Raw genomic sequence first — 23,418 nt, 5'->3', positions numbered from 1 at the left:
TTTTCTCTTACCTCCAGTTGCAAATTGGTGAGCCGGATCTGAAACAACGACGAGAGTATTGGAAAAAGCTAGAGAGCTTGGTAACACGGGGTGTGATGAAAACACCCTCTCCCTCAATGTCAGCAAGACCAAGGAGCGGGTGTTTGACTTCAGGAAGCGAGTTAGAGTATGTGCCTCAATCTCAACCAATAGTGCCAGAGTGACGATGGTCGAGGACATCAATATCCAAACAAATTGCACTGGACTAACCACATTAAAGCTACGGGCAAGAAAGCACGCTAATGCCTCAGAAAACTAAAGCAGTTTGGCATGTCTACAATGGCTATCACCGATTTCTACAGACGTACCATTGAGAGCCTGCTATCACGATATACCACAGATTGATTTGGGAAGAGCTCTACCCAAGATTGCAAGCAAGTGCAGAGTTGTGGATGTAGCCCGGTCCCTCACACAGACTAGCCTCCCCATTATCAACTCCATCGGTACTTCACGTTGCCGTTGGTAACAGCCAACATAGTCAAGGACATTGGCCACTCGAGTCATCTCCTCTTCCCCCCACTCCCATTAGGCAGAAGATCCAAAAGCATGAAAGTGCATTCCACCAGATTCAGGAACAGCTTCTTCCCTGTTGTTTTCAGACTATCCAATAGCCCTCCCATAAGCTTGGGTGTAGTCCACAACCTACCTCATTGCAGATCTTGGCCTTCTGCCCTGTAACTGGGACACTAAAATTGACATAACACTACATTCTGCACTCTGCTGCATTTGTAATGGCTTGATTGTACTCATGTATAGTGGAACTTGACAAGATAGGATGCAAACAAAGTATCTTGTTATAGCAATGTTACAAAATTTTGAGATTTAAAAAATCAAGTCTGCAATTTATCCCATCAGATAAAGCATAACAATAAGTTTAATTTGACACCTAATTCACTTTCATATCTCAAGTAATAAAAAAGTTATGGCCATTTTCATACTCGGAAATTAGCATCTTGTTCCCTATTGATTTTCTATGGACATAACAAAAAAGCTGTGATCATGGACAGTCAAAAGCCCATAACCTTCTTAAAAATTAAGAGAACTGAATGAAATTTTCAGTTATCATAGATTGAAGCATTCTGAAACAAATATAAAATAATCTTACTTGGATGACCTGAAATTAAAGCATATAATTAGTTAGTTACCCAATTGTAGCTAATTTCAAACTTCAATTACTAGATCTAAACATCTATCCATTTCTTAATAAATGATTAACATTTTTAAATAACCTAAGTGTCCAAATAATATTCACAAATAATTCACAATAAAACATGATTTTTAAATCTCATTTACATTTATTGGACAAATGGAAGGAATTTAGTGTTCAATTGCTGTAAATTAAAGTCTATTTTAAATCGGCTTTCTAGTGGGTTCCTGTGAACGCGCTGGTTTAGAACGTTCACATTGCAGTGGATTTGTGCCCTCAAATGCCCAGAAAAATACTGCGCGATATAAAGAGCCCAAAATGAACTATTCGCTATAGAAAACTTTATATACAGTGTTCTTAAGAAGCCCCTTTTAATGTAAAAATAAGGTACATACCTTTAATTGTTTGCTTTATAAAACCCTGGGGCTGCGAGAGGTAGTGGGTTTAGAGAGTGATTTTTAAACTGCTATAACTATTATACAAGGCCATAAAAACTAATAATACCTTTTGCGACGGGGTCTTTCAGCGATTTTCCGTTAATGATTTACTAGGCTGAACATTTTCGATTGCAACAGCCTAGTAAAAATCGCATTTTAAACCCGCCCCCTCTAAACAGCGCCAAAATCACGCACACGGGGTGGGGGCAGATTCTCAGCCACGATTCAGGTAGGTTTTGTAACACACCTACTTGTTACACATGACCATATTAAACAACCAGCAACAAAGTGATTAAGGTAGGATATGCTGAAACTGTGCAAAATAGTCATTAGATCGACTGAAGCAGTCGTATTTATATTTTGTATTTCATTATCCATAGGAGCCCATTCAGCTCATTGAATCAATGCTGGCTCTCAGAATAAAGATTTCTTATTTATTTCTTAGAATAGAGGGAAGGTCATTTAAGACTGTGGTGAGAAAAAACTTTTTCACCCAGAGAGTTGTGAATTTATGGAATTAACCTGCCACAGAGGGCAGTGAAGGCCAAGTCACTGGATGGATTGAAGAGAGAGTTAGATAGAGCTCTAGGGGCTAGTGGAGTCAATGGATATGGGGAGAAGGCAGGCACGGGTTATTGATAGGGGACGATCAGCCACGATCACAATGAATGGCGGTGTTGGCTCGAAGGGCCGAAGGGCCGAATGGCCTCCTCCTGCACCTATTTTCTATGTCTCTATGTTTCTATGTTTTATAAGCACATTGGTCCCATTACTCACACTTATGTCCACGCATGCGAGCCATTCTCTCCTGCATGCCTAGTACTCCTCCTTGATTCCCCTACCACCCATCTACACCAGAGGCAATTTACAGTGGTCAGTTAGGCTACCAGCACATTTTAAGGAATTGGGAGGAAACTGGAGCATGCAGAAATCCGTGCAAAAGAAGGGAGAAGTGCAAACTCCATACAAACGGCAATCAAGGTGAAAGCTGTACAGTTCTGTTCTTCAAGTTGTATAATGTTGTGATGGCACTGTAGAGGGTGTATAGGTGACCCGCCATCTGGAGATTTCCAAGTATAAGGGGAGATTAGAACATTGTGGTCGTTTTCTTCAGAGAGAAAGAGGGGATGTTGCGTGAAGGTCTGCACAGGATGAACAATAAGGACTTTTTAATCTCTTGGCAATGGAGCCAATAAGTAGGGAATGCAGATTTAAGGATATTGGTGGAATGATGAGTGAAGAGTTGAAGATTTTTTTTTACATATAAACCCTGTTGGGAACTGAAATTCACCACCCAACAAGGAAGTGGAGACAGATACTAACTGCTGAAAATGTTTCTAGATGAACAGCTGTAGACTATAGAGCTACCACCAACCCGGCATCTTCACTGTGGGCTGGATACCCACTTCTTGTGCCTTGTCCGTGCAATTCTGTGTAGCAATCTGCGGGAGCCCACATCTTCAACTGGACAGATTCTGTGAAGTTGAAGACCACTGAACAGCAACTAATCTTCAGCAGAAGAAAGGTTCAGAGCCGAAACGTCGTCTATCCATTTTCTCCAGAGATGCTGCCTGACCTGATGGGTTACTCTAGGATTTTGTGTCTATATTCAGTATAAACCAGCATCTGCACTCCTTCATCCCCACATTCTGCCCATCCTGACATGCAACTCTTCAAGAGTCAAGAGCGTCAAGTCAAAAGTGTTTTATTGTCGGATGTCCCAGATAGAACAATGAAATTCTTACTTGCAGCAGCACGACAGAATGTGCAAACATAAATGTAGGGACATAGTAAACAATATAATAAATGTGAAAAAAGTTCAGTGTGTGTGAATATATACACACATACATACAGATCATATATATGCACACACACACATGCACACATACGTACGCATGAAAAATTAAACTAACAATAATAGTGCAAAATACAAAGCCAATGCCCACAGTGCTTTGTAGTTCAGAGCTTATTTGAGCCAGCAGTATTTAATAGCCAAATGGCTGTAGGGAAGAAGATGTTCTTGAACCAAGATGTTACAGTTTTCAGGCTCCTGTACCTTGGCAGGGATGAAATGAGCGTGTGGCCAGGGTGGTGTGGGTCTCTGATAATTTACTCACTAAGTACCAACGCTAATGTTTTCATTAACCTGCCGATGGCGCAGCTGCATTATTGGCAAATGGACCCCTACCTTGCCAATGCCAAATGTCAATTCTCTTTTGTCCTGTTGTACGTCTCACAAAACCGTGAAACGGAACAGCCGAATATCATCTTGGTTTCTCTCACCACGGATGATACCCGACTAGGGACAATTTTTCTTTCAATTGTAACAAGCCAATTAACCTACAGGCCTGGATGTCTTTGGAATGTGGGAGGAAACCGAAGATCTCCGGAGAAAACCCACGCAGGACATGGGTAGAATGTGCAAACTACAGACAAGCGCCCGTAGTCAGGATCAAACCTGGGTCTCTGGCGCTGTAAGGCAGCGACCCCCGCTGCGCCATCATGCCGCCCTCTAGTTCTCAATTTCTGCAGTTGGTCACATAGTGACTTGTAGGGATTACATTCACACCATCTAATAGAAACATAGAAACATAGAAAATAGGTGCCTGCTATTTGCCTGCTATCAACATGACCATGGCTGATCATCCAACTCAGTATCCTGTACCTGCTTTCTCTCCATACCCTCTGATCCCTTTAGCCACAAGGGCTAAAGCAGTAAACAAAGCTTTTCATGTCCCTTGGCACGTGACAATAAAAAACCTAAGCAGAAAGGAGAACAATGATATAGCCCAGATTATTCAAGATCTATTGGTAACCAGTATTGCTTGATCCAAGAGCATTCATGGCTTGGACTAGTATTTTATTCCCGGATGGCTCAGGGCTCTGGTTTTAGGGCCATGTGTTTTCCTGAAGCAGTTGGCCTTCAAGCACACATTTATTGCCACACTGGCCTGTAAACATGCCTTTACAGGCATTCTTTAGTTTCTGGCCTGGAATCCAGGTTGCTCTCAGGCTTCTACTTAATATCCCTTCCTTAAATAAATTGACTTGGGTAAACATTAATCCAACTCCTATTGATCGTTTAACCACAACCTAGAATCCAATTCAATTTCAGTTGAGCAAAACGATTGTGAGACTAATGATTACATAATCTGTTTTCCTTTTTGTTTTACTTGAGATCTGACCTCCTATCTTTACATTTTTCTATCAAAAGAATTTCAACCAACTGGTCAAAACATTCTAATCACTGCACATAGAATTAGGATCAAGATTATTCAAGAGGAAACTAGAAAGTACTTTATATACAAAGTTGTGAAAATCTGGAACTGATGTTGGAGTTTTTGTGGGTGAGATGGAAATATTTTAATTGGGTATGTGTATTAAGAAATATGAAACAGTTTCATAAATATGAGACGTATATTGTGTTCATTTTGATCAAGGGGGGGTCAAATGTTTTCTTCCTGTTCTTTATACTCTAGTGTCAGTACGAGGATATCAAACCAAAATGGGCAGAAACCTGGTGAAAACCATTCATTCTGCCAATATACCACATTCCACATACAAATTACTCCAAAACTTTGCTATGAAAGATGGAACTTTCTCATCTTGTTTTGAATTAGGATACAGAGGTTGAACAACAATTCAGATTTAGCCATTTGCAATTGACTTGTTTATGTGCATTGCATTAATGAATCTCTTTGTTAGCTTTGACCTGAATAAACTCCTGTTTAATTCTAGCCTTTTCTAAAAAAAAAACCTTTTTGATTTATTGAAGCTATGTGGCTTTTGTTGGCCAACCAGTAGAAGGAAAATAATGTGGCAAAACAGCACATTGGCAGATTTAGTTCATCGTTTTAAATGGGACACCTGGATTTGGCTGGTCTCTGGATTAAAGTAGAGACTAGTGCAGCACTAAAGGGAATTGTTAGGAAGGATGCTTTTGGATTAATGGCTGGAAAATTGGGAGGGGTAGTGAACCAGCTCTTCCTGAATGTGTCTCCTAATTTAATCCAGTTTGACCCGACAGAGTAGGGGGCTTAGCCTTTTGAAATGATGTTCAACAGGATCCAGATTAAGCCTTGGTGGTGCATTCAAATTATCCCTGGGCACCATTGGAAGAGAAGAGTTCTCCTGGCATTGTGCCTTATACTTATTTTGCAGCTGACATCCAAAAGCAGATGTATCTGGTTATGTTCATATTGCTGTTTGTGAGAACTTACTCTTCACGAATTGACCACAAATCTTCATTCCAAAAATAACTAGACCGCAAAAATACTTGTCAAGCAAGGAGCAGCAGATGCATAGTGCTAGAGTAACTCTGTCTGAAGAAGGGTTCCAAACTGAAAGATCACCTATCTGTTCTCCCGAGATGCCGCCTGACCTGTAGACCTTACTCCAGCCCTTTGGGCCTTTTAAAAGTACTTGTTGGTCGCCAAGTGTTCTGTGGTGTCCTCTAGTTATGAAGTGTGCTGTGTAGATACAGCTTTTCCTCGTCTTCATTGCTTTATGCACTCCCATCTAGTTCATCGTTGCCAAAATAGTCAGACTGGATCTTTAGCCACGAAGTGACTAATATAGATCTCCCGCAGCCCGCTGTTCCTCGATTAACACAGCCAGTTTTCATGCGGATCAGTTGCAGCTGTTTCACTTTGTTTTTGTGCCTCCTGTAGCCTGGAAGGTTTTTGTCTATCATCTTTCTCTTTCTGTTTTTGTATGGCCAGGTATCCGTAAAGATCGTCGGGGCGGCCGGATGTTGAAGCACAAGCGGAGGAAGGACGAGAAGGATCACGTCATCAAAAGTACCGGGATCGCCGGCCGACCCACTCCCAGCAGCGTGAATCCGGCACAGAGGAACGCCAAGCAGAACTCGGTGCTGGGAATGTCGTCGGACGAGATTCTCAGCACCTTGATGGATGCCGAGCCACCCATGGTTTACTCTGAGCATGACCCCAGCAAGCCCTTTACCGAAGCATCCATGATGACTTTGCTGACAAACCTGGCCGATAAGGAACTGGTGCATATGATCATTTGGGCAAAGAAAGTTCCAGGTAGGATCATATAACTTTGATAGAGAATGAGACCATGCATTATGTAAGTCAGAACAATAAAGGTACAAGATGATCCTGGGCCTGGTGGAAGGCTGATATTTATAAGCACCGTTGAATAAATTGCAGTGTTCGTCACATTTAATTAATAAATTCAAATGCATTTTCATTCAAAGGTATGTGACATTGTTCCAATACTGGAACATTGTTCCAATGTTACTCTAAATACTGTTCGTGTTTTTTGTGTGAAGATTATGTGAGATGCAGCTTACTCTAGCTTAACTTGTCAGGACTGCCCCAGCCAAAACCTCAGGCCTCGAACTGCTTCATGTCCGACAGTATTTTCAGATTATCTCAGATCTGACTTCAAGCTTAGATGTCTTTTTATTGGTTTCAGCGAGTGCCAGCATCCCTCAAATAGAATAAATGTGTTTAGTTTGAAACAAAGTGACTCAAGTGACATTGGGCTGTTATGAACAATGTAGAGCTGTGATGAAAATAATTCAAAGCAAAGAGAAGAGTGAATGGCAGGGCATGTTCATTTTGACAAGCGCGTGTATGTTTGACATCATCGCAACACTTAATGGGCAGTTTGGAAAAGATTAATTACACAGGGGCCAACTAGCGATCCCCACACATTAACCTCTATCTTTCCCCCCACCCACACCCCACATCCCACCACAATCAGTCAGAAGAAGGGTCCCGACCTAAAACGTCACCCATCCATCCATGTTCTCCAGTGCTGCTGCCTGACCCGCTGAGTTACTACAGTACTTGGTGTCTGTGTTGGTTCACTCTGTGTGTGTGTGTGTGTGTGCGTATGTGTGCGTGTGTGTGTCTGCGTGTGTGTGTGTGTGTGTGCGTGTGTGTGTGTGTGTGTGTGTGTGTGTGTCTGTGTGTGTGTGTGTGCGTGTGTGTGTGTGTGTGCGTGTGTGTGTGTGTGTGTATGTGTGTGTGTGTGTGTGTGTGTGTGTGTGTGTGTGTGTGTGTGTGTGTGTCTCTGTGTGTGTGTGTGTGTGCGTGTGTGTGTGTGTGTGTGTGTGTGTGTGTGTGTGTGTGTGTGTGTGTGTGTGTGTGTGTGTGTGTGTGTGTGTGTGTGTGTGTGTGTGTGTGTGTGTGTGTGTGTGTGTGTGTGTGTGTGCGTGTGTGTGTGTGTGTGTGTGTGTGTGTGTGTGTGTGTGTGTGTGTGTGTGTGTGTGTCTGCGTGTGTGTGTCTGCGTGTGTGTGCACGCGTGTGTGTTTTTAGTGAGAGTGCCGCTCCCACCTGCTTTCCTCTGAATCCATGGACACCATAGTCCACTTGGGCTGGTGTGTCAGGAGCATGAAACCATGGTGATGCAAGACACTGCAGATGCTGCAATATTGAGCATAGGACAAAGTGCTGGAGTAACCCAGCGGTTCAGCGAGCATGTGTGGAGGGAATGGATAGACATGGTTCCCGGTCGGGGTTCTTTGTCAGACTGTTGGAAAAGAGAGGTGGGTTGGGGAAGGGGTCAGGAGGGTGAATGGGGGATAAAAAGGACATATGTCCCCCCTCCCTCTCCACCCTGGAGCATGCATTACTCCCACAACACCCACCACCCCAGACACCCTGCTCCTTCCCTCTCTTCCATACTCCCATCTCCTATTCCTAAGTCCCATATTTCCCTTTTATCCCTGAACAGCAGCATCCAGTAGCCCAGTCCATTGATTTGAAGATATGAGTTTGAACCATCATGGCTAACATATTTAAGTTAAGTTAATTAAAACCATGTGGAATAAAAAGTCAGTATCAGTAGTTCCCAAATGTTGGGCGAGTCCAGAACCAGGGGCCACAGTCTGAGAATAAAGGGGAGGTCGTTTAAGACTGAGGTGAGAAAAAACGCTTTCACCCAGAGAGTTGTGAATTTATGGAATTCCCTGCCACAGAGGGCAGTGGAGGCCAAGTCACTGGATGGATTTAAGAGAGAGTTAGATAGAGCTCTAGGGGCTAGTGGAGTCAAGGGATATGTGGAGAAGGCAGGCACGGGATATTGATATGTTTCTAGTGGGACGATCAGCCATGATCACAATGAATGGCGCGTTAGGATTGCAATGAATAGGCTCACTAAGGGCTGAATGGCAGCAGCCCTACCTACCTCCTGTCATTTCCAGCTTTTTTATTATTTTTTTCTATGTTTCTATTACTTTCTAGTGGGGGAGGGGGGATGACGTTTGTGAAACGAATCCGAGTCGCGTCCTCGACATCGGCCTACCAGCTGGAACCAACGGGATCCGGTAGGGACATACGGATATAAAGCGGGCGATGCTGGGGCAGGACCTTGGTCCAACTCGTGGAGCTCTGGTGCGGAATGAATAGGAAGTAGGGCCAAGTCCACCCGGCGGGTCAAACGATGTTTTAGACTTGGTCAAAGGTCACGCAAGCAGTATCCCAATGAATACATCTCAGAACAAAAATAGGTAGGAAGTTGGGGTGTCCCAGAGATGTCTAATCCATCTCAAATATCAAATATGTTTTTATTTTGCCAGCTCAGGAACAGGCCCCAGCAGTATACATCTCAGAACAAAAATAGGTAGGAAGTTGAGGTGTCCCAGAGACGTCTAATCCATCTCAAATATGTTTTTATTTTGCCAGCTCAGGAACAGGCCCCATACTGTAGCTCAGCTAATCCATGGCAGGATCATTGTTGATACCTTTCTCTTCCGACTCACATTTATTCCCCTCTCCCTCACCCTGGTCTACTGCCTCCCTTTCTCAGCATCTGTACTGCTCACTTTGATCGCTTTCTGTGGTAGTGAGCTCCACAGTCTCACCTTACTTTGGGTAAAAAATGTTTTTGCTGGGTTTCGCGTTTGATTGCAATGATTGGCTTATTTTCACAATCTCTTGATTTTCTCTTCAGCACAAATAAAAATGCTATGGTCTAGAAATACTATTGTTTGACACGACTTTCTACCCTTCGATGGAATTTTAGCGTAACCTGATTTTATGTGTTCGTGCAGAGATCACCATGTATATGTAATCGGTGTACAAAATGTTTACAGTGATGTCAAACCAGTACTCCACTCGTTATGACGACATATTAATCTGCTCACAACTCAGCGGGACAGGCAGCATCTCTGGAGAAAGGAATGGGTGACGTTTCAGGTCGAGACCCTTCCTCAGACTGATGTCAGGGGAGTGGGCGGGACAGAGAATGTAGTCAGAGACAGTAAGACTGATGGGAGAACTGGGAAGGGGGAGGGGATGGAGAGAGAGGGAAAGCAAGGGCTATTTGAAGTTAGAGAAGTCAATATTCATACCGCTGGGGTGTACACAACCCAAGTGAAATTCGTATGAGGTGCTGCTACTCCAATTTGCGTTAGGCCTCACTTTGACAATGGAGGAGGCCCAGGACTGAAAGGCCAAATTGGGAATGGGATGGGGAGTTAAAGTGCTGAGCAACGGGGAGATCCGGTAAGTTAAGGCGGACTTAGCGGAGGTGTTCAGCAAAACAATCACCGAGCCCGCGCTTGGTCTCGCCGAGATACAGGAGTTGACACCTGAAACAGCGGATATGGGTAGATGAGGTTGGAGGAGGTGCAAGTGAACCTCTGCCTCACCTGAAAAGACTGTCGGGGTCCTTGGATGGAGTCAAAGGGGGAGGTAAAGGGCCAGGTGTTGCATCTCCTGTGGTTGCTGGGGAAAGTGCCTGCGGAGGGAGTGGTTTGGGTGGGAAGGGACGAGTTGACCAGAGAGTTGCGGAGGGAACGGTCTCTGTGGAAAGCAGAAACGGGTGGAGATGGGAAGATGAGGCCAGTAGTGGGATCACGTTGGAGGTGGTGAAAATGTTGGAGGATTTATATGCTGTATGTGACGGCTGATGGGGTGGAAGGTGAGGACAAGGGGGACTCTGTCCTTGTTACGAATGGGGGCAGGGGGAGCAAGAGCGGAGCTGCGGGATATCGAGGAGACCCTAGTGACAACCTGGTCTATAATGGAAGGGGGAACCCCCGTTCCCTAAAGAACGAGGACATCTCCGATGACCTGGTATGGGAAACTTCATCCTGGGCTCAGATGCGGCATAGACGGAGGAATTGGGAGTTGGGGGTAGAGTCTTTAAATATCCTCCTTCCCTCCTACATGTAGTTATTATGGCCTTCTGCCTGAAGAACTGAGGGACTTCAGTTCTGTTGAATCATTGCTCTCTAATATTGGCAGTTGGCACAAATGTGAGTTGAGACTGCAATTGGAAGCAATCTAATTCTTGGCAAATGCTTAGATGTCATCCAGCAGTTTGTTGCAGTCATCCCAAGTTCAGTTATTTGTGTTCCTCGTAACTGTGGCATTATTTGGCTGTGCAACATTTGCATGGTACGGGGAGAGGCGTTGTGCCACTGGCTATCATCTGTTGTAACTTTATAAGCAACATTCAATCTATATTGTGTAGGAAGGAACTGCAGATGCTGGTTTGCATTGAAGATAGACACAAAATGCTGGAGTAATTCAGCGGGTTTTGTGTCTATTCAATCTATTTTTTTCTCCAAGTCGCCTTTTGTTTCTGCTGATTTACTGACTCAACAGCCACTATTATTGGCAAGATTATAATATTACGTTCACCAAATCCGTTTACTGGCATGATATCAATTTAATTGACTGGGAAGTGTCCCAAGACATTGGATCTAGGGCTATAAAACACTTTTGGAGTGGAGTTCCAATTGTAATATTGAAAACATATCAATCAGTCTTGGGATATAGCAAGGAACCCCAATAAAATTGAAATGGATGGGAATCAAGGGTGGTTGGAGTGGGCAAGTGTTTGCAGGACGGGTTAGGGTGGGGAGTGTTGAGGGGAGGAGTTGGTGATAGGAAGCAGAAGGAGAATGGTTGTAAATGTGGAAGGTCAGTGATTTTAACCTTGCAGAGTCACTGCAGGAGTTCCTTGGCAGGGTCCTAAAAGCCCACCATTTTCAGCTGCCTCATGAATGCCTTTCTCACTTCCACGTAATCGCAAGTGGGGATATCCAGTGACTGAAGGTTGCTCTGTTGCAATTAAAGAAAACAAACTGAAGAGAGTTGTGGACGCAGCGCAGTCCATCACACAAACCAACCTCCTTTCGACCAACTCCATCTACACTTCGCGCTGCCTCGGCAAGGCCACCAGCATTAATAAAGGACCAATCTCACCACAGTCACTCTACTCCCTCTTCTCCCCTCAGGCAAGAGGTACAGAAGTTTGAAGACACACACCTCCAGATTCAGGGGCATTTTCTTCCCAGTTGGAATCAGGCAATTGTACTTTCCCCACACCAACTAGAGAGCGGTCCTGAGCTGCCATCGACCCCATTGGAGACCTTTGCACTATCTTTAATCGGACATTACTGAACTGTGTCTTGCACTAAATGTTATACCTTTTATCATGTGTCTGTACACTATGAACCGCTTGATTGTAATCATGTACAGTCTTTTCGCTGACTGGATTACACGCAACAAAAGAGTGTCTCACTCTACCGGGTACATGTGATGATAATAAACTAAACTATAAAAGCAATTAAAAAAACAAGAACAGGTCGGGTAAACGCAGAGAGTGTTTTGGCCAGAGTAGTGGAATCGAAAACCAGAGGACATGGGTTGAAAGGTGATGGGAACTTGTAGCGTAACTTTTTTACACAAAAGGTGGTCGGTGTATGGAACAAGCTGCCGGAGGAAGGAACGGGGTACTGATTTTAGATGACCAGCCACGTTCATAATGAATGGCAGTGCTGGCTCGAAGGGCAGAATGGCCTACACCTGCACCGATTTTTCTATGTTTCTCGGAGGTAGTTGAGGCAGGTACTATTGCAACGTTTAAGAAACGCTTAGACAGGTACATGGATGGGATAGGTTTAGAGAGATATGGGCCAAAAGCAGGCAGGTGGGACTAGTGTAGATGGGGCATGTTGGGTGGTGGGGGCAAGTTGGGCCGTAGAGCCTGTTTCCATGCTGTAAGACTATGACTCTTTATGAGCAGTCCGTGGCTGCATGCAGTGTGATCTTGTCAACATTCAGACAAATGCTGATAATATGTGTATCAAAATAGCCATCACACTAGCAGCCCATGATGCTTGATGGCAACACTATTTGCAAATCCCCTACTGTCAATATCCTGGGGTGTTTGGGATGTGGGAGGAAAAGGAAGCACCCGAAAAAAACCCACCTGCTCCCAGGGTTAACCTGCAAACTCCACACCAACAGTGTCTGAACTCAGGATCAAACCTGGGTCTCTGGCAATGTGAGCCAGCAGGGATACCAGCTGCACCACTGTGCCACCCTCGATTATGTCCTATGTCCTAGACTGAGTTGTAGAGAGTAAATCAATCAAACATCCAACACTGTAGCTTACCAGTGTAGTACATTCCTTCAACTTGCTCCATGTCCAACTCTAGATTGGAATTAGATATTAGAAATATCACTATCAACGGATTGTTGTTAATACTACTTCCTGCCCATTCCCGCCCCCTCGCTGCACACTGACACACCTGTACAATAGCCTTACAACTCAAATCAATTGAGCAAGCAAAGGAAATTATTTATTCTTTTCATACCCTTTTGATGTATAACAAAGAATCTTGAGAACAGCTTACAAACAATCCTGCATGCTATAACTCCTACACAACTCAAATCATCCGAGCAAGCAGAGGAAATTTTTCGAATAATTCTTTTTCTTTTGATGTAGGTTGGAGTCTCGAGAACAACTTTGAAACATTGGCTCGCGATCAGACATTAACACCAACTGCTTTAGGAAAAGCCGACAGTGGCTGATAAATAACCCTGCTCTCATTTTAGCTACTTTACCAAAAAAAAAACATCCTTGAGTTTTGATTAGAGTCTGGATTCTCTGCATCATTGAAGACAAGCAATGGGCTCTCCCTTTTAGGATTCTCTAAATTCCTAACAAACTATGTTGCAGTTGGTCCAAGGTCATAGCCAGTTATAAGGTGGCATCTAACCATCTAATGTCACCTTACATTGTGGTTTACTTTTTAAATGGAAAATCAAAAATTATTTTAGAATTTCAGTTTGATCATCATCCCGTTTTCTTTACATTATCAACAGGAGTTCAGCCTTTCTCCCCATTTTGTTTCTGTCAATGATTGGTTCTCCCATGCACCTGCCAAGAGGTATTTAACGAACAAGGTTTCGTTTTTGCAATAGATTATCAAACCACATTCTCGTGATATCTCAAAGAGCTTCAAATCCAACAAAGTACCTTTGAAACATTATCGTTCTTCGTGTGTAGCTAAATGTGCCAGCGAATTGAGTGTAGTGAGACCGGCCAAGTGGGAAATGCAAAAAATACCTGAACTATCTGTTGGAGAAAGTTGGGGGTTGTTGGTAGCTGTGGGAGAAAACTTGATGAAGAGAAATCATGGTCTTTTTTAGCAAGGCAAATGTTTCCAGCATTGGAGCATGCCATCTCAGCTTCACTTTATCTCTTGGCCTTATGGTTGACACTTTTGCCTGCTCCTAATGTACTGACATGTAACCCTGACTAAATGTGCTTCAGATTCTGTAGTGCATTTTGAGATGAGAAAAGGACTATTATAACTATACTTTTCTTTCTCATTCCACAGTCTACTCCTAAATCTATGAGAAGGTGCACAATCCCATCACTCCCATTATGGCACATCAGACATAGATGTTTGGGAGATGAGCCATTTGTATATGTTTTCCTCGTCTTGTGCTGCCTTATGCCCCTGTCCCACATAGGAAACCTGAACTGAATCCTCTGGAGACTTTGCGCCCCAGCCAAGGTTTCCGTGCGGTTGCCGGAGGTTGCAGGTGGTTGTAGGGAGACTGACAAAAACCTCCGGGAACCGCTCGGAAACCTTGGGTGGGGCGCAAAGTCTCCAGAGGTTTCCGTTCAAGTTTCCTAAGTGGGACAGGGGCATTATTCAGCACAAGATGAGGGAAGCATCTCAATTGTAGAAACAAGGAACTGCAGATACTGGTTTACAAAACTAAGTCACAGAGTGCTGTAGTAACTCTGTGGGTCAGGCAGCATCGCTGGAGAACGTGGCTAGGTGATTTTTCGGGTTGCGCCCAGTCTGAAAGAAGGGTCCTGACCCAAAACGTTGCCTAATCATGTTCTCTAGAGATGCTGTCTGACCCGCTGAGTTACTCCAGCACTCTTTGTCCTTTTTTCTTCGTAAAAACGTTTGATTGGGTAGTCTCAATATCTCCTTAAGTCGCTTGCTGTCCAACTTTGATATTTGGGATGTTTTACTGCATTTGTGACACCAAATCACCTCCATTACTGTTCAGGCAAGAAATCTGCTGTCCAAATATGTTCTGGCTTATATGTGACTCCAGACTCAACAATGTTGTTGATCCCAAATGACCTGATATGCCGGTCAATTGTACTAATATCATGATGTTCAAACAGCGAAATATAAAAACCGGTCTGATCATCTGGCAATGATCATGGTACTGAGTTAGACATAACACGATGTCAGACGGGTGCTCCTGGCAGTGAACCCCAAGAAGGCTACCGGCCCAGATGGAGTCCCTGGTAAGGTGCTCAAAGCGTGCGCCCACCAGCTCACTGCCATCTTCACCAGAATTTTCAACCTCTCCCTGGCCCAGGCAGTTATTCCGTCCTGCCTAAAATCAGCCACAATCGTCCCTGTGCCGAAGAAGTCTACCATCACCAGCCTTAATGACTACCGTCCTGTGGCCCTCACTCCAGTAATCACGAAGTGCTTCGAGATTGGTCCTCCAGCACATCAAGGACTATCTACCACCAGACCTCGACCCCCACCAATTCGCCTATCGACGCCATCACCGTAGCTCTCCACTCTGTGCTGAGCCATCTGGAGCAGGGGCAGAGCTACGTCCGGATGCTCTTTGTGGATTTTAGTTCAGCCTTTAATACAATCATTCCGGACATTCTCATTGGTAAACTGGTCACTCTCGGCCTCCCCACTGTCACATGTGCCTGGATAAAGGATTTCCTCACCAACCGGCCCCAGACTGTGAGACTCGGCCCCCACCTCTCCTCCACTCGCAGGTTGAGTACCGGTTCCCCACAGGGCTGTGTGCTAAGCCCCCTCTTATACTGTCTCTACACCTACGACTGTAGTCCGGCCCACAACAACAACCGCATCGTCAAATTTGCTGATGACACTACTGTGGTCGGACTTATTTCAAAGGGAGACGAGGCAGCCTACAGAGAGGAAGTCCTGAAGTTGACAACCTGGTGCTCAGAAAACAATCTGGCTCTGAACACCAGGAAAACAAAAGAGCTCATTGTCGACTTCAGGAGGCACAGCACCGACTTAGCCCCCCTACACATCAATGGCGAGTGTGTGGAGAGGGTCAACACCTTCCGGTTTCTCGGCGTCCATATCGCGGCTGACATCTCCTGGACAGACAACACGACAGCGGTCATCAAGAAGGCTCAGCAGCGGCTGCACTTCCTGAGGGTCCTCAGGAAGCACAACCTGGACTCTAACCTGCTGCTGACCTTCTACCGCTCGTCCATCGAGAGCCTGCTGACATACTGCATTACAGCATGGTATGGCAGCTGCACCATGGCAGACAGGGAGAGGCTTCAGAGGGTAACCAGGACAGCGCAGAGGATCATTGGCTGCCCTCTCCCCTCCCTGATGGACATCTACACCTCCCGCTGCCTTAGCAGGGCAAAGAAGATCATCAAAGACAGCTCCCATCCTGCGTTTGGACTGTTCGACCTGCTGCCCTCTGGAAGGCGCTATAGGTGCATCAAATCCAGGACAAACAGACTCAGGAATAGTTGCTTTCCGAGAATTATATCTACTATAAATTCAAATTCACACATGCACTGACTACACCGCCCAACACGGACTTCCATCTGTATATATGTATATATGTATGTAGCGCCGCAGAATTTGTGCACCTATCCCCCCCCCCCCATCTCCCTTCTGTTTTTTGTTTTTTCTGTTTCTTGTTTTTTGTGCTAAATTGTATGTATGCACTGAGTACGAGCAGCTTTCAGTTTCACTGTACTTGTATAGTGACAATAAATGGCATATCTACAATATTATTCTCAGTACAGTCACCCTTCCAAAATCGTCATCACAAATCTCTTGGTATTGAAGGTAGACACTAAAATGCTGGAGTAACTCTGCGGGTGAGGCAGCATCTATGGAGAGACGGAATGGGCGACGTTTCGGGTCGAGACCCTTCTTCAGACTGATGACTAATGTCTAAATTGGGGGAGCTGTCAGTAGATGTGTCAAACGGCAATCTGACATGTTGCTGCTTGCAGAATCGGGCTTTTTGTGGACAGCATGTTGGATCCTCCATGATAGTCCATGATTATGCCCTGTCCTACTGGCAGGGCTGACCCACATAGGAGGCAGCATAGTGACAGGCAGGCATCTCGGAGCAGCCTTGGGATCCTCAACATTGACTCCAGCCCAGTATGAACAAAGAAATCCCCCACTGTATACCAGTGCTCTTGCAGCTGACAATTCAATATTCCTTGCATTGAAACTCTTCTCATCCTCAAGCCTGAGGAAGCACTGTGAATGTTTTGTCTGTGGGTAGTTGACAGTATACTTGTTTCTCTCTCAAAATATGTAATGATGCATATTGTGTGTGTATGTGAAACACAGAGAGACCGAGAATGTCCCCCTAGATTTCATGAATTGATATTACCTTCCTGTGAAGAATTGGATCAGTGTACTTTGGAACCATTTCAGTGTAGCACACCATAAAATAAAGAAGTAAGTGTGCATAAAACATCTGTGGATCTACAAGATCCAATTTCAGCCTGGGGACTAGGGGGAGAGAAATATGCATGAGAGTGTCTTTGCTGATGTAGGTGATCTTTAGTGTTTGACTGAGTTGATGTGCGTGTGTCTGCTTCCAGTTACGTGTGTGGATGTGTTTACGTGTGTGTATGTGTATGTGCACCCGTCACTGCATGTAAATGTGTGTGTGTGCACATGCATGCTTGTGTTTCTGGCTATATTTATGTATGTGTTTTTATGTGTGTTTTTGTGCTTGCGTGTTTGTGTGCATCAATGCCATTTACTTGTATATTGTGTGTTTGCATTTGAGCATGTATGAATTTGTCTCTACATATACGTGTCCTTGTGTGATCCCGAGATATCATCAGTCATTGTTTAGTTTCACTTGAGGCAGAATTATGATCAGTGTAGTTTGGAACCATTTCAGTGTAGCCTGTGGTGAAATGTCTTGGTTATGTTCAAACCTCACAATGTGCTGTTTACAATACCACCTCTGGAAATCCTATTGCTCCTGCCAAGCAGCTCTCAGCTCCGTCTCTGGCACCTCCGTTAATCCCACCAAAGGGAATAGAAAGAGCTTCTGCTGGCTCTGTTTCTTCCTCTACAACGTCATCACTGCAAAGCCAATCTTGCTCATTCAGCCAATGTCAATATTCCAGCACACTTAAAAACGAGTGCAGAAGGCTACCATGAAACCTGGCGGTGTTGCAGGCAGAAGGAAGAATGAGCAGTTCAGTAATGAAAAATCAGTATCAGCAGAAGTAGTAATTGTGGAGTCCACAATCTGCACTCGGGGCAGGGTGCAGACAAGGCATATAAACCACTCAGGGAATACTTTGTCATAGTCACTGAGCCTGTCATGATTGAATACTTTACTGTATCGTCTTCTTTGGCAGTCCCTCAGGATCTATAAAGATTTGTTGTCTTCCAGTTCTGTGGAGTGACCCATTAGTCAAACCCTTCTATCCACGTTTGTTTTAGACATACATATAGACATAGACATAGAAAATAGATGCAGGATGAGGTTATTTGGCCCTTCCAGCCAGCACCGCCATTCATTGTGATCATGGCTGATTGTCCCTAATCAATAACCCGTGCCTGCCTTCTCCCCATATCCCTTGACTCCACTAGCCCCTAGAGCTCTATCTAATGCCCCTGTCCCACTTAGGAAACCTGAACGGAAACCTCTGGAGACTTTGCGCCCCACCCAAGGTTTCCGTGCAGTTCCCGGAGGTTTTTGTCAGTCTCTCTACCAGCTTCCACTACCTGCAACCTCCGGCAACCACCTGCAACCTCCGGGAACCGTACGGAAAACCTTGGGTGGGGCGCAAAGTCTCAGGTTTCCTAAGTGGGACAGGGGCATTAACTCTCTCTTAAATCCATCCAGTGATTTGGCCTCCACTGCCCTCTGTGGCCGGGAATTCCACAAATTCACAACTCTCTGGGTGAAAAAGTTTTTTCTCACCTCAGTCTTAAATGGCCTTCCCTTTATTCTAAGACTTTGGCCCCTGGTTCTGGACTCACCCAACATTAGGAACATTTTTCCTGCATCTAGCTTGTCCAGTCCTTTTATAATTTTATATGTTTCTATAAGATCCCCGCTCATCCTTCTAAACTCCAGTGAATACAAGCCTAGTCTTTTCAATCTTTCCTCATATGACAGTCCTGCCATCCCAGGGATCAATCTCGTGAACCTACACTGCACTGCCTCAATCACAAGGATGTTCTTCCACAAATTAGGAGACCAAAACTGTATGCAATACTCCAGATGTGGTCTCACCAAAGCCCTATACAACTGCAGAAGAACCTCTGTACGTCTATCTGAAATCCTCTTGTTATGAAGGGCAACATTCCATTAGCTTTCTTCACTGCCTGCTGTACCTGCACGCCAACTTTCAGTGACCGGTGTACAAGGACACCCAGGAAAGGGGGAGATGCAACGAGACCTGGGTGTCATGGTACACCAGTCATTGGAAGTGGGCATGCAGGTGCAGCAGGCAGTGAAGAAAGCAAATGGTATGTTAGCATTCATAGCAAAAGGATTTGAGTATAAGAGCAGGGATGTTCTACTGCAGTTGTACAGGGTCTTGGTGAAACCACACCTACAGTATTGCATACAGTTTTGGTCTCCTAATCTGAGGAAAGACATTCTTGCCATAGAGGGAGTACAGAGAAGGTTCACCAGACTGATTCCTGGGATGGCAGGACTTTCATATGAAGAAAGACTGGATAGACTCAGCTTGTACTCGCTAGAATTTGGAAGATTGAGGTGGGATCTTATAGAAACTTACAAAATTCTTAAGGGGTTGGACAGGCTAGATGCAGGAAGATTATTCCTGATGTTGGGGAAGTCCAGAACAAGGGGGTCACAGTTTAAGGATAAGGGGGAAATCTTTTAGGACCGAGATGAGAAAATCATTTTTTACACAGAGAGTGGTGAATCTGTGGAATATTCTACCACAGAAGGTAGTTGAGGCCAGTTCATTTGCTATATTTAAGAGGGAGTTAGATGTGGCCCTTGTGGCTGAAGGGATCGGGGGGTATGGAGAGAAGGCAGGGATGGGATACTGAGTTGGATGATCAGCCATGATCATATTGAATGGCGGTGCAGGCTCGAAGGGCCGAATGGCCTACTCCTGCACCTATTTTCTATGTTTCTATGTCTCGCTGTACCTCCCCCTTACATAACCTAACCCCATTGAGATAATAATCTTCCCCCTTGTTATGTTTGGGTTGGTAAGATCACGTTCTTATTAACTGCCTTTTCTTTTGCCTTTGGCAAAATTTAGTGCAATCAGTGAACCAACAGTAAATGACAAGGGCTCTGATGAACCTTCACAGATTGCAGTTCCCGTTTTAAAGGAACATCTGGTCTTGATGTACTGTGCAGCAACATGTTTCATCCAATTTTTTTTTTATTGGCCCATCTTTGGCTAATTGTTGCATAAAGGTCAAAATGTATAAAAAAAGAATCACTAGGTTTTCATGAAATCATAAAATACTATAAGAAAAATGATGATTTACATTAAGTTGGTGTGTTTGTTTAAAATCTGAGGAAGGAATGTGTTTTGAGGGAGTGGGTTCATTTCAAGGACTTGCACCCCTTTCCTGTAACTGAAGTCTGAACTACAGTAACTTCCCATTTATTCCAAGCGTAGATGCAAGAAAACTGCAAATGCTGGAATAGTGGCCAAAACACATAGAGCTGGTGAAACTCAGCGGGTCAGGCAGCGTCTGTGAAGAGAATGGAGAGGTGAAGATTCAGGTCCTGATCCTGATCAATCTACAGATGGGACCCGACCCAAAACATCAATTCCTATCAATTCCTTCCACAGATACTGCCAGACCCGTTGAGTTCCTCCAGCATTTGATGCTTATTTTAACTATATTCATAATAAATGTGAGTAGACATTTTTAACTTAATTACATTTATACTTAAAGGCAGCTCATTTGTTCACCAATTAGCGGCAACTTTTTGTATGAAAATTCAGCATTTCATGTGATGATGAGTGCAGTTATTCATTTGATACATTTCTGTTGTATTTTGTATTAACTTAGGGCCACTGTGGTGCAGCAGCAGTGCTGTTGCCTCATGGGCCTGTCCCACTTAGGCGATTCTTTAGGCAACTACAGGCAACTAGTTTGTCGCCACATGTTTGCCGGGGCGAGCATGTGGCACTAGGGGCACCGCATGATGGCAGCCTCTGCCTACAATCTGTCTGTTTTTCCATCTTTTTTTTATTTTTGTCTGTTTAAAAAGTATGTGTTGGAGTATTTCTTAGTATTTTTATGTGGGGGAGGTGGGTAGGGTAATGGGGAAACTGTTTCCCAGTCACTTCCTGGCGAGGATGCGACTATTCTCCGAGCCGCATATTCGTCCCCCCCCCCTCCACCAACTGGATTGGCGCAGCCTTTCCTGCCTGAGACCGACCAGCACTGGATTCATCGCGGAGTGGACGATGCCTTACCTGGGATCGCCGTTTGAAGCTGTGGAGTGTTGGGCCTGCTGCTTCAACATCGTGGAGCAGTGGTCTGCGGAGCTCCCAGCCGCGGGGCGACACTGACTTCAACGTCACGGGGTCCTGGGATCCTTTGTCGAGGGTCGCCAGTAGGAATCTCTGCCCAGCTCGACGTGCAGACTTTGGGGGTATGAAGTGGCCGATTCGGAAGTTCAAGCCGCGGAGTATGTTCTTCCAATCCGACGTCGGAGTCCCATCATCCCTACGAGACGGCCTGAACATCGGGCCGCCCGTAGCGGCGACTGCGGAGGGCTCGGGAGGCCCCGACCACGGGTGAACATCAAAGAACATCAAAGAGGAGGATGAATGGTGCCTTCCCTCACAGTGGGGAACTTTGATTCCTCTGTGTGGGGATGTTTATGTTAAATTTTATCGTGTGTTGTGTTCTTTTTTTATTCGTATGGCTGTTTGGTGACCCTACATTGCACTGTACCAATTGATGCGTGTGACAATAAATGTCTCTTGAATCTTGAATCTTGAATCTTGAGTAGTTTCCTTAGTCGCGCAAAAAGTCGTAGCGTCTTTCTGGTCGCTGCTAAATTTTCAACATGTTGAAAATGTTTCGCCGACCGTGGGTTTGACGCCAATGAGGGTCGCTTGATTTCTCCTGACGTAGATCCTGTCGTAGGTCGTTGCCACGATGACGTAGATTGTCGCCGGTTTTTCAGCGACCTGCTACGACTATGACAGTCGCCGGCAGTTGCCTGAAAAATCGCCAAGTGGGACGGGCCTATCACAGAGACCAGGGTTCCATACTGACCTGGGGCACGGTCTGTGGAGTTTGCACAGTTTCCTCCCACATCCCATAGATGTGCAAGACTGTATGTTAATTGGCCTCGGTAAATTACACCTAGTGCGTAGGGAGTGGATGTGAGATAACATTGAACTAGTGCGAACAGGTGATTGATGGTCAGAGTTGACTTGGTCCGCCAAAGGGTCTGTTTCCATGCTGTATCTTTCAATTGTTTGGCCATAAAATATAAAATTGCAGTGTAAAACATTGTTACTCAAACGCATATAGAGACACCATAGAATTCAGTGATTTATTTAAAGAATATAAAGTTAATACGGTGAATACTAATGGATGATCTACAGTAAATTTTGAGCAATTCTCATATAACCAGCAATCCACTAATCTCTAAAGGGCCTGTCCCACTTTCACGATCTAATTCACGACCTCTGCCGAGTTTGCCCTTGACTCATACTCGCAGTGTGGTCGTCACGAGGTCGTAGGTAGGTCGTAGGTAGGCTAGTCGTAGGTGCATTTCGTTGTCTCTGTACTGTACACTGACAATGACAATTAAACTTGAATCTGAATCTGAATCTGAGGTAGGCTAGTCGTAGGTACTCGGGCATCATGTAGGTCGGGGCGTATTTTCAACATGATGAAAAATGTCCATGAGTAAAAAAGGTTGTGAAAGTGGGATTAGGTGGTGAAAGTGGGACAGGCCCTTCAGGATACCAGAAAGCGGAGAGTATACTGTACTAACTTTTCTTACCATTTGGATATACAATAAGATAAAGTCACTGCCAGTTTCTCATGCAGCCACTTGCACTGAGAGGTCCAGTATGGGTGACACTGGGCACTTTGATTCTGGGACACACATTCACATATTAAAGTTGGTTCGAGAGTCTCTAGCCAAGGCACCACTGGCAGCTGCCTTTAAATCGGGACATGGAAACATTTTATTTTTGTTTGCTTGATCATCGAACTGTGCGGCAATCCCTCTCAACCTCGCAATCAAACATGCAGCAAGTTGGCAAAACAAGTATGTCACCTATGAACCATCCACGTGACTGTGCGTTTAGCAGCGTGCGGCTGTTGGAGACACATCTTGCTTCCCCCTCAGCTGTCTTGTTTGTGAAGTTCAGCGTTCGCAATGCCCTGAGACGATCGATCTGTTAACGCAGTTAATCCCAACAACCTTGGCAGTCGTCGAGCACAGCTGGCGATCGCAAGGCAGCTTCTTTTCCACTTCCTTTCAAATGTTCGTTGT

The 23,418-nt window shown here is 44.8% G+C and overlaps 1 protein-coding gene across 1 annotated transcript in view; it reads left to right on the top strand.

Annotated features, from left to right (window-relative positions):
• The window catches only part of esr1 (estrogen receptor 1), a 141,194-nt gene that overhangs the window by 87,409 nt on the left and 30,367 nt on the right, over nt 1-23,418 (top strand). Inside the window, 1 exon segment of the mRNA XM_055639009.1 lies at nt 6,345-6,671. Coding sequence (XP_055494984.1) covers nt 6,345-6,671 — 327 coding nt within the window.

Source organism: Leucoraja erinacea, chromosome 8 (genome assembly GCF_028641065.1).
Source record: "Leucoraja erinacea ecotype New England chromosome 8, Leri_hhj_1, whole genome shotgun sequence".
NCBI classification, from domain to species: domain Eukaryota; kingdom Metazoa; phylum Chordata; class Chondrichthyes; order Rajiformes; family Rajidae; genus Leucoraja; species Leucoraja erinaceus.
Note: the sequence above shows the minus strand (reverse complement) of the source record. Positions and strands in the feature narration are given on the sequence as shown.